This window comes from Chinchilla lanigera, unplaced genomic scaffold, assembly GCF_000276665.1.
Source record: "Chinchilla lanigera isolate Chin_1 unplaced genomic scaffold, ChiLan1.0 scaffold00004, whole genome shotgun sequence".
In the NCBI taxonomy this organism is placed as follows: domain Eukaryota; kingdom Metazoa; phylum Chordata; class Mammalia; order Rodentia; family Chinchillidae; genus Chinchilla; species Chinchilla lanigera.
This window is the reverse complement of record NW_004955405.1, coordinates 37,085,712-37,097,194: the sequence shown is the minus strand read 5'-3', so window position 1 is coordinate 37,097,194 and position 11,483 is coordinate 37,085,712. Positions and strand designations below refer to the sequence as shown.

Genomic DNA, 11,483 nt, shown 5'->3' with positions numbered 1-11,483 from the left:
AAGCGCAAGGTCGTGAGTTCGGTTCCCGGTACCGGAGAAAAAACAAAAAAAAAAAAAAAAAAAAAAAAAAACTATTCCTTTTAAGTTAGGCATAGGAGTAGGATTACACTTTGCTAATTTAAACCTTTAGGGCTGGGAATGTAGCTCTGAGGTAGAATGCTTGCCAAGCACGTGTGAAGTCTTGAATTTGATCCCCAGCATTGTCAGAAAAACAAATTTTTACCTAATTGTTATTAGTGGTTTTTTTTTTTTTTTTATATTTGTAGAATATACTGCGACAACAACAAAAGGTTTTTCAACAGTCTAGAATTGTTCAGAACCAGAGACTGAAAACAGTTAGACAATTGTATGAGCAGTACATAAAGGTACGTTATGGGTGGTAATGTAATACATTCTTTTTTTTTTTTTTTTTTTTCTCTTTTTGAGACAGGGTCTTGATATGCAGTTCAGGCTGGCCTTGAGCTCACTGTGTAGCCCAGGCTGGTCTCGAACTCACGATCCTCCTGCCTCAGCCTCCCAAGTGCTGGGATTACAGGTGTGCGCCACCACGCCTGGCCTATAATACTTTCTTGTAGAGCATAATGTACTTACGGAAGTAGTACTTTTTTCCTTCCAAGTTTATGGAGAAAAAAATTTGTTCATACATTTTTTAACTACTTCTAATTGTAGAAACAAGAACAGACCTGTTACTGACTTAAATGATAAATATATCCTTAGAATTCTAGTATTTTCATGGATTATTCAAGATAGAAATAGAAAATTGGTAATTTTACCTAAAAATGTACTTATCATGCATTGAATCCATACTTAACACTTGTCATCGTTCTGTTTAACTTAGAAAGTCTGTAAATCATTGCTACATACGCTCTTACTTGACTTTGCATCCTCAGCGTTAGTTAAGTAGATAGCAGTTGAAACTGTTGAACAATTCTATATTTTTGAATCTTTACTTTTTGGTTTTTTGTTTGTTTTTTTTTGTTTCTGAGACAGGGTCAGCTATGTAGTCTAGGCTGGCCTTTGAATTCACTGTGTAGCCCAAGCTGCTCTTGAGCTCAAAGCAGTTCTTCTGCCTCAGCTTTCCCAGTACTGGGATTGTAGGTGTGCACCTGGCTTTATATTTTCAAATGTTTACAGAAATATTTATGGCATATTTGCTTTTATTTTATTTTATTTTATTTTTTTGGTTTTTTTCCGGTACCGGCAATTGAACTCATGACCTTTGTACTTGCTAGGCAGGCGCTGTTCCACTGAGCTAAATCCCTAGCCCTGGCATATTTGCTTTTAGAATTGCTGCAGTAGGCCAGGAGTGGTCACATACACCTATAATCCTAGCACTCAGGAGGCTGAGGCAGGAAGATTACTGCAAGCTTGAGGCCAGCCTGGGCTGCAAAGAGTTCAAGGCTAGCCTGAACTGCATAGTGAAACCCTGTCTCAGGCTGGGCATGGTGGCACACGCCTGTAATCCCAGCACTCGGGAGGCTGAGGCAGGAGGATGGTTGCGAGTTCGAGACTAGCCTGGGCTGCAAAGTGAGCTCAAGGCCAGCCTGAGCTGCATAGCTACACCCGGTCTCAAAAAGACCAAAAAAAGAAACTGTCTGAAAAAAGACAAAAATAAAGAATTGCTGCAGTAACCAAAAATGACTTTATATGCCAAATTTATAATCATAAAAGATAACCCAGAATATAATAGGCACCAAGAATTAAAACTTTGTGGGTTGAGAGTTATCTACTAAATATGTGCATTTTACCACATTGTGGTCTAAATAGTAAAACAGTTTTAAAGTAAATTATTTTTAAAGAAATTTAAAATAATTTATATGAACATAAAAGTTATTTTTAAAAGTGTTTGCAAGTAGGGATCTTGCCAGCTTGTTCTACTGCTCCCTGACAACTTTTTAAATGTTATCACTAAATGTTACCATTTAGGATAGGAATTGGAGCTCAACTCAGACACGTATTTCCTTATTTTGCACACAGAGTTATTGTAAGAGCCTGTAACTTCACCTCTGCAGTGGTTCATGATCTTTTTTTTTTTTGGTCTTTTTGAGACAGGGTCTTGCTATGCAATTCAGGCTGGACTTGAACTCACTTTGCAGCCCAGGCGGGTCTCGAACTTGCAATGATGCTCCTGCCTCAGCCTCCCCAGTGCTGGGATTACAGGCGTGCGCCACTACACCCGGTTCATGATTTCTTTAATTCCCACTGCTACCACCCTAGTTCAGCACATCATTCTTTGCTTGTACTATTACAATTCTTTGATTTTTCTATGTCCAGTCCAGTCTTCATAGGTCTGCTATGTTATTTTTCTAAAACACATCTCTTTCCTCCTGAAAAACTTACCATAGCTTCTCATTCTGAATGGTTAGGTGTCAGATCCCCCAGTGACAGGACTGTAAATTTCAGTTACTACACCTGCCCATTACTCCCAGCCCTCTCCATATCTGCTTCCTGTGAACTCACTGGCTACTTCATGCTTTTGCGCATGCTTGTCCTTTAGGTTACTTTTAATTCCTTTTTATTTATTGCAACTCTATTTTGCCAACTTAATTGGAATTAATCCCATTTTCTACCATATTGCCACAGAAAGCTGTGTTTCCATTGCTTTTGCAAAGTTTATGTTTCTTCTCACTGGAATAAGGAGGCAATTCTGTGTTATTCTTTAATTTCTCCACAGCACTTAATATAATACTTTTTATAGTAAGTGCTAGAATAATGATTTGTTGAAAAAGAGTAAAGATTTAAAGCATAAATTTTTTTGTTCCTAACTTAAAGAAAGTGGCCATACAGATAATCTTATTTCCACTGCTGAGTTCATGTCTCATTGACTATTAGTAATAATAATCAGGTTATAACCTGATGTTTGGGAAACTTACTAGAAAATTTCAAAATTATGGTACTTACTGATGGTTGTCCCATCTAGCCTTTTTCTTTTTTTTCCTTATTTAATACTTGATAAATCCATTGTTTCAAGCAGTTTATTGTACTTTCTGTAATTCTACATACACTTACTACAGTACTGTTGTAGAATTATAGAATGTACAAATTCTGTATTGTACTATTGTACATTCTATAATTATGTGACTCATGTCTTAAAATTTTGCTTCTTTATAGAAAATGTATTACTCATTTTTTTATTTGGAATAAATAATGGGCATGATTTGAATATTTTAAAAGTTCTTACTTTGGAAATTATTTTTACATTGAGATCCTGAGATGAAAAGTTAAGGCTTGTAACTGAGTGAGCCTTTTGTGTTTTAGAGTTTGGAGGACTTGGAAAAGAATCACGATAATCTACTTAGTGGTACACAAAACGAACTTAAAAAAGAAATGGCAATGTTGCAAAAGAAGATTATGATGGAAACTGTAAGTCTGTATTTTATGTGTAAAACATTAGGATTAATGTCAGCACTGAAAGATTTTATTTGCTGAAATAGGTATAACAGTTAACTGAGAATTAAACAAACTTTTACTGTCTCTTTCGTGAAACAGCAGCAGCAGGAGATGGCAAGTGTTCGCAAGTCTCTTCAGTCCATGTTACTCTGATGACTCTTTGGAGACAGAACTTGAACCTGAGTAATGTGACACAATTTATCATTAGCCGAGTCACACAAGTCTTCAGCTTACAAGCTCTAGTTAAACTTAACACCTTTGGTCATAGAAGTTCTAGTTTAAATTGTAACATTTTTAATCATTATCATGTTTAAGTGTAAGACCTCCCTATCTATTCACTTCCAAATAAAATCCAAACAGTTATGTGAGGAGCAGCTATTCCTACACTATTTGTGTCAAACTTTTAGCTCTTCAGTTGTAACAGTGAATTTTTCTAACACTGTTAGCTTTTGTCAATAAAGAATATTCAGATTTAGGTTTTGGCTTTAGTGTATCTCTGCCCATCCCTTAACATACAAAGAACAAGTTACATTGCTTTGGGGCTCAGTGGGAGTGGGGTTGGGGTTGGGGTCGGGGTCCGGTCGAGTTTTGAGACAAGAGTCTTGCTGTGTTGCCAAGGCTGATCCCAAACTCCTGGGCTTGAATGATTCTTCTGTCTCAGCTTCCTGAGCATCTGGGATCACAGGTATGTGCCACCACACCCAGCTTACATTATTCTTTAAACAAAAAAACTTTTATATAAAAACTTCTTTCTATATACTTACTACATTACACAGCTGGTTCTAATGAAAATAAGATTTAAAAAAAAAAAAATCTATTGACTTAGAAAATTTATTAAAAGCTCAGCTTTGTACCCTGGAATAAACTGCCAAAATCAAAATAACTGAAAAAGATTTATAAATATTAGTTTAAAGATAAAAATTTACAAATGTGTCATTTCTATAAAGACATCAAAATACCCTAGAATCAGGCTGAGTTTGCAGTTAAGTGACTCACGCTTTTGTAATGATGAGTACATTGTGACACAGCTGAGACGGTATAAGCATGTCACATCTGTCCCTAAAGACACATACCTTGAACCCCTTTTCTTAGTACTCAATAGATAAACAAGTTTCATTTTCAAATTTCAGCAGTTAATGTAAACATTCTTAAAATGTGCACATAATACAGAAAAACATGAAATGTTTAATAAGTGAAGTTTCAACATTTGTTTGAAAACAAGTCAGTTAAGCTTAATTTATTGAAATTACTTTGAACCATTCAGAATAAAAATATCCCCGTTACAAGGAAACAATTTCTTTTTTTTCCATATTTTAAGTTTTAATATTTGCCTCTAAAAACCACTTACAAGGTTTTTCAAGTTTTAAAAACAAGTCTATAGAGATTGTCATGTGTGTTCGTGTCTTACAGTTAATCCTAGGGAGCACTGAGCTGTACCCCATCCATTTTGAGGCAGGGTCTTGTTAAACAGACTGGACTGTCCTTGAACTTGTGATCCTCCTGCCTCAGCCTCTTTGTATATGACAAGTGTGTGCCACCATTCTCAGCTCAATTCTGCCCTTTTTATAGCTGATAATTTGTTCAGGAAGAAATTTAAGTCTTCACAGATATTTGACATTGAGGGCCATTTGTGCGGGCATGGTGGCACACGCCTGTAATTACAACTGCTCTGGAGGCTGAAGCAAGAGGATCTCAAGTTTGGGCCCAGCCCAGGCATTTTAGCAATACCCTATCTCAAAATTTAAAAAATAAAGAGGGCTGGATATGTAGCTCAGCACTCCTGGGTTCAATCCCCAATACACATGACTATAAAAAACTCAAACAAGGGGCTGGGGATTTAGCTCAGTGGCACAGCACCTGCCTGGCAGGCGCAAGGTCGTGAGTTTGATTTCCGGTACCGGAAAAAAAAAAAGCCTTTACTTGTTAGTTTTTCCCTCCTTTTGGCGATGCTGGTGATCACCTGTACTAAACTGTGCTCTCCACTCTCCCTTGCACTATGGCCCCAGGCCCAGAACAGAAATCTTAAGTTCTAGTTAGATGGCTGCCACAGCGCTCTCTGAGAAGTTCCCTGATACGGAGAGGGAACACACCCTGGTCTCCCCTGTGCTCAATTCACCTACATGCATTTTTGCCTTTTAAAGAACGTCAGATTCCGCTGCTTTTCCTGCGGTATGCCTTTCTCTGTGGAGACACAGTCACCGGTCTGTCCCACCTTTATTTTCTGACTATTTCATCATAGGGCCTATGGAAGTTACAAACGGGGCCTCAGGGTTTGGCCCCCTAAAGATGGCTGTAGGAACACTTTATGAAGAGCAGCCCAAGTACTCCCAGCTGAGACTGGGTCAGTAAAACGACCAATGTGCCAGCAGCCGGCACTTCTCATCACCTGATACTCTCGGGGTGGCATTTGTGCCACGTTCTTACGGGTTACTGGCCATGTCGACTGACTGAGCTACTATCCAGTTGTGCATTAAAGGAAAGATTTAATGTCCACCTTTTCATGGTAATGAAATTTTAACTGTCAAGGAACAAGTTACTCTCAATACAAAGTCTTGAATTTTTCGGAGTTGGCATAACAAATTCCTTTTACTAAAGACAGATTATAAGAATTCGTAGAGCTCTTAAATCCTAGTTTGTGCATGAAAGCAAGTACTTCCCCGTTTTTTTTTGGTACTGGAAATTGAACTCAGGACCTTGCACTTGCCAGGTAGGCACTGTTCTATATCCCCAGCCCTAGTTTCCCACCACGGTAATGCACACCTGTGGGCAGCGGCTTGGAGGACAATCTGCTTCTCCACTGCTCTGTGACGGTATCATAAACCATGCACTTCGCGGTGGGGTGAGCTCACCGCGACTTTAGCGTCACCTAAAGTCATTTAAGTTCTGGCTTTTTATGTCCTCTTGGTAGGGTCTGATGAGGACTTTGTGTAGACACAGACACTGAGAACTACAGGGGTTCAATGCTTTTCTGTCCTGAGCGCTGAAATGCTTGGTCTTGTTTCTGGTGAGTCTACCCACTGTATTGCTCTAATACTTGTGACAAAATGTGGGTGAGGCTTCGTGAGGCTTCGCTGCTCAACAGACACAGGGCATCTGCAGGACTTGCTCCTAGCAAATAGCACCTTATCTGGCAGCATCCTACCGCCTGCAGGGGCTTCCTCCTGGCCTAGGCTCCCCTAACTGCTCCTCTCTTCCTCGGGCTATTAGTCAACATGCTTGTGAACCTGTTCAGGCGCCTGGTGACAGGAAATCTTGAAGATACTTAGGTGCAGGTGTCTTGAGATTTGTAGGCACAAAGCACTGAAGTACAGCAGCATGTCAAGTGAGGCAATGACCTTTGGAAGGGAAACAACAGGACACGCGTTACGGTCTCTCTTCTCTGAGTGCGCAGCTCTTTCTGCACCCCCGCCCCACCTCAGATGTTCTGAACCTAAATTCCTAATGGAAAACGTTCCGCTGTAGAGCGCTTTCCTGTGTCAGCGTGGGCCTCCTTTCAGCCCTCGAGAATGTGGGGACTGCAGCTGCTGCGGCTGAGGCTCCGAGGAGAGCAGGAAGCTCCGGAGTGCCAGCTGAGCTCTTCTGACTTTTGCCTTTCTGGGGGTGCCAAGACACAAGTGTCCCAGGGAAGAGCTGCGGTTCCTATCTCAGGAAGAGCGCCCTCCTCCAGGCACTGTCCACCCTCTGAGGCTGGCTGTGAGAACGCAGAGGAACCAGAGTGGAGGAATTAACTGCTTCCTTCAGAAGGAGCCTGCGCTGTGCCTGGGAGGGGCTTCTCACCCGGGGGGAGCGCCCTGTCAGTCACCAGCGGGTCCTTTTTTCTCTGAGAATGGCGCTTCCATAAGGAAAAAGAAAAGCTAAGTGGGGCTTCCTTTGTCCACCAGTCTCAATCGCTAGTGCAAACCTGGCCCCCTGCTCACTACAGAACAGGTCCTGCAGTTCTGAACACGCAACATTTTAATTATGTTAATTCCATTTGGTAACACACATGCCAGGGGCTGCTATGTAGTCCAGCCTGGCCTCAAACATGCAGCAATTCTCCTGCCTCAGCCTCCTCAGTGCTGGGACTATAGTGTGTGCCACCACACCTGGCTAATGCTCCATTATCTGATTCTGTGACTTAATTGTTAGTAAGTAATGAGCTGCTCAGATGACTTGTGTTTCTCTTAAGCACCATATTCTGTATTTCATAATCATTTTGAATAGAAATTACTGTACATTTATCCACACCCTTGCTTAAGCAGGATACAACGATGAATTTAACCTTTGTGACAGGCATCGTTAAAACAAACAATGACATCGGCAAGAACAATACACATATATAGGGCTGCTACATCTAGCTTAAAATGGTCTCAGAATCCAGTTCTGTTTTCTCAGTGTTAGCTGATGGTTCTTCACGCAGTAAATGCACACCATTGCTAGCATTAAGTCCATTCACTGATGTGTTACCTGCTATAATCTGAATAATTTTTTTTTTTTTTTTTTTTTTTGGTTTTTCTCTGGTACCGGGAACCGAACTCATGACCTTGCGCTTGCCAGGCAGGTGCTTTTGCCACTGAGCTAAATCCCCAGCCCCCTGAATAATTTTTAAAAAAAATTTTTTTTTAAATTTTTGAGACAGGATCTTGCTCAGTAGTTCAGGCTGGCCTTGAATTCACTATGTAGCCTAGGCTGGCCTCAAACTCTCAGTAATCCTTCTGCCTCAGCCTCCCAAGTGCTGGGATTACAGGCGTGTGCCACCATTCCCAGCTGGGAATAATTTTAATAAGCTTGATTAAGAGTAGTCAGCTTCCTTTGGGCAGTATTTTTTAAATACAAAGCTGTCTTTCCAAGGATCTAGGCCATTAGAAGCCTAATCACCAGGCATGTTGACTATTTTTACACATAATACAAAATGACTGACAGTTTAGAAGAACTGATTTTAAATATTCAGAAACATTTACTATCGACTAAATATTGAGACAACTGATATCTAATAGAAATGGCTATTAAGCAAAATATGGTCTGATACTTCTTTTTTTTTGAGACAGGGTCTGGCTATGCAGTTCAGGCTGGCCTTGAACTCACTCTGTAGCCCAGGCTAGTCTCGAACTTGCAACGATCCTCCTGTCTCAGTCTCCCAAGTGCTGGATTACAGGCGTGCGCCACCACGCCTGGCTGTTCTGATATTTGTTAAAAATAAAAATCAGAAAAGTACTTACCATTGCTATCCACAGAACAACATATTCATCTACAAAATTGTTAAAGTACTGGTCTAAAAACAAAAGACCTGGACCGATAAAGACAGTGTCTTGAAGATACAGTTCACTTTTGGTCATGTGAGCTATCTATAAAAAAGGAAACAAAGTAATGTCACTATTAAGTTTTAAATATTTTATCTTCAGAAGTGAACTATAAGTTCAATTTACTATTAAGACAAAGAGACCATCTGATCTCACATTTTATCTGGGAATACTTATCTGTGTCTTCCAAATTCAGGATTGGGTAGCTTATTAAAATTTGCAGTGTTTAAAAAAAGTAATAAAAGAAAAGGAAATAAAATTTGCAGTGTTTAAAAAAAGTAATAAAAGAAAAGGAAATAAAATTTGCAGTGTTTAAATTCCTTAATAATCAGGAATGTACAACTTATAATTAGAACCTAGCAAATAACTAAAAGAACAGAACGTAACATTCACCCACATGATAGTCTTATTTAGAGCACAGATGGCTATTTACTGTGCGGTGATAACCATAGAGGAAATCCCACGCAGTGCATGACATCATTCCCAGCTTTGGTCCGAGGACAAGGTCCAACCTTTGTACCATAAACCATGCATGTTTCTTACCACTAGTTTCTGTGCAACTTTAGTGAAGACACACCCAAACATGAGGGTGTAAAGACACGGGTGCTTTTCAAACAGGTGTGTGGCCGACCTTTTATAGATTATTACTGCCAGGATAAAAATCAGTCCTATGTGGAGTCCAGGCGATAGCACACTGGTGCCCTAAGATAAAGCAGAAATGACATTTTCGACACACACTTGCGACAAGGCAAACATTTTCTGAACATCTATTTTATCAAGGAGCTGCAGCCTTAAAGTACAGAAGCCTAAGGTGGCTTCTCAAATTCCACAGAGCCTAGCGTGACACACATGGGACACAGCAGGTGTCTGGGTCCCGTGTTTCACATGCACATGTTTAAAACTAATGAACTACAAATTAACATTATGATTTATTCCACAGCAACTTTTACCATGGCAATGCCCATTCATTAACATTTGGGCTATAAACTTGTTTCAGACAGGGTCTCACTACATAGTTCAGGGTGGCCTTGAACTCACTATGTAGCCCAGGCTGGCCTTGAACTTGCTCCAATCCTCCTGCCTCAGCCTCCTGAGTGTTAGAATTATGTGCAGGTGCCACGACCATGCCTGAAGATATTACAATAGTTCTTTTAAGCATATTTTGGAGAAATTTCAATATAATTTATTTTCTGAGTAATAAACTGCCCATATGTGAAATCTTAGAACTTCAGCAGCTCTCCCATCACTCCATCAGGACCTGATTCCTTTTTCTTCCTCCTCTCTTATTAGCTCACAGCACAAATGCACGCAAGATAACACAGGGGAACTCCTGACTATACAACAGTGAAACAGTGAGTGATTAAATGAAATCGCAGGCCACCTGCCTGTGGAAATATAAACAATTTTTAAGATAAAATGCTTTTGTGCTATGTGCCTAAAATGAATTCTGTAGGACATTTACAGCCAAGTGTGGTGGCACGTGCCTATAATCCCAGCACTCGGGAGGCTGAGGCAGGAGGGTTACTGTGTTCAAGGCCAGTGTGGGCTACCTAAGGAGACCCTGTCTCAAGAAAACAAAACAACCCAAGAAAAACCACCACCACCATCCGCACCGGGATGTTCAGTTCCATCCCCATGTATACGCTCTGCCCGTTTCCATGTCTCTCCGAGCAAACACTGCACAGTGACGAGCTCTCTGCTTACTGCTATCGTGGACCCGTTCTTGCCAACGCCGCCGTGCAGGATGACACGGAAATAACCGCAACAGGACAGCATTGCTCCGCTGACCACTCCGATGGCTGTGAAGATCTTCAGTCTTATTTCTAGAATGGGTATCTTCAGGGGCGAGGAAAGAAATCATTAAGAAAACAATTTTTCCGGTTCCATCACAAAGAAACATACGGTACAGCCCTGTCCAACAAGATATCCTTTTTCTTGTAATCAAAGTTAGTGGCTGACTCATTTTTGAAATGGTTTTAAGGAGTAAAAAGTCCGAATCAGCTGAGTCCGCGTCTGTAACTGTGATTAAATATGTAATCTCAAAAGCCTGTGTCCAGCGGGAACACGAAAAAGGATAGTTCTCCGGGAAACGCGGAGCCTCGGCCACGCCAGCGGTGACTGCGCCGACAGCAGGACAGAATTCATGCAAAACCGCGTGTGGCGGCGGCCGGGGCGCAGCTCCGCCGGGCATTTACCTGCTGTCCGCTGTGCTCGAGAAGCGTCCAGGGCAGCAGAGGGGTTAAAGAACAGTAGCAGTGAATTGCCGGAAGGGTTAGGTGGCTGCATTCCGAAAACAGACTTTGAGAGACTGCACCGGAGTGGGTTAAGTGTGGGAAACCCACATGGAAAGGAACTGTTTCTCCTTGGAGACAGCGAGCAGATGTGCTGTCTTCCCATGAGACTGCCAGAAACGAGGCAGATTTAAGACAACCACGCGTGACAACACGGTACCCGCGTGACTGTCCCGGCGGGCGGCTGGTGCTCCTGGGGTACAGGGGACCCAACCACCGGTAACCGTCTTTTTCTAATAAAATCGCTAGGGTCTATAAATGGACCAAATCTAGTCAGCTGAATGTGAATAACGACTGTGCAGCATAAATATTAATCCTATTCATACCAATTTAAGTGATCACAATAATGAACAAATTTCACCCAATTAAAAGCAATGTACTTATGCCTGTGAGCACTTTATCAACAATTAGTTCTCTCAGTTTGAACACGGGACTCTCGGAAGTCCCCGCTGCGGGCGCAGACAACACGCATTCGCAGCCGCCGTGGCAGCGCCAGCCGTGTCACGGTCCCTTACAGCACCCT

At 41.3% G+C, this 11,483-nt stretch overlaps 2 protein-coding genes across 2 annotated transcripts in view; one reads left to right on the top strand and one right to left on the bottom strand.

The window, feature by feature from the left end:
* The window catches only part of Sycp3 (synaptonemal complex protein 3), a gene marked incomplete at its 5' end in the record, with an annotated part of 9,460 nt that extends 5,595 nt beyond the window's left edge, over nucleotides 1-3,865 (top strand). Inside the window, 3 exon segments of the mRNA XM_013518728.1 lie at nucleotides 267-365; nucleotides 3,259-3,363; nucleotides 3,490-3,865. Of these exon segments, the coding sequence (XP_013374182.1) occupies nucleotides 267-365; nucleotides 3,259-3,363; nucleotides 3,490-3,543 (258 nt within the window).
* Nucleotides 3,397-11,483, bottom strand: part of Chpt1 (choline phosphotransferase 1) — a gene marked incomplete at its 5' end in the record, with an annotated part of 12,775 nt that continues 4,688 nt past the window's right edge. The window contains 5 exon segments of the mRNA XM_013518716.1: nucleotides 3,397-3,569; nucleotides 6,615-6,725; nucleotides 8,589-8,714; nucleotides 9,213-9,371; nucleotides 10,374-10,505. Of these exon segments, the coding sequence (XP_013374170.1) occupies nucleotides 3,525-3,569; nucleotides 6,615-6,725; nucleotides 8,589-8,714; nucleotides 9,213-9,371; nucleotides 10,374-10,505 (573 nt within the window).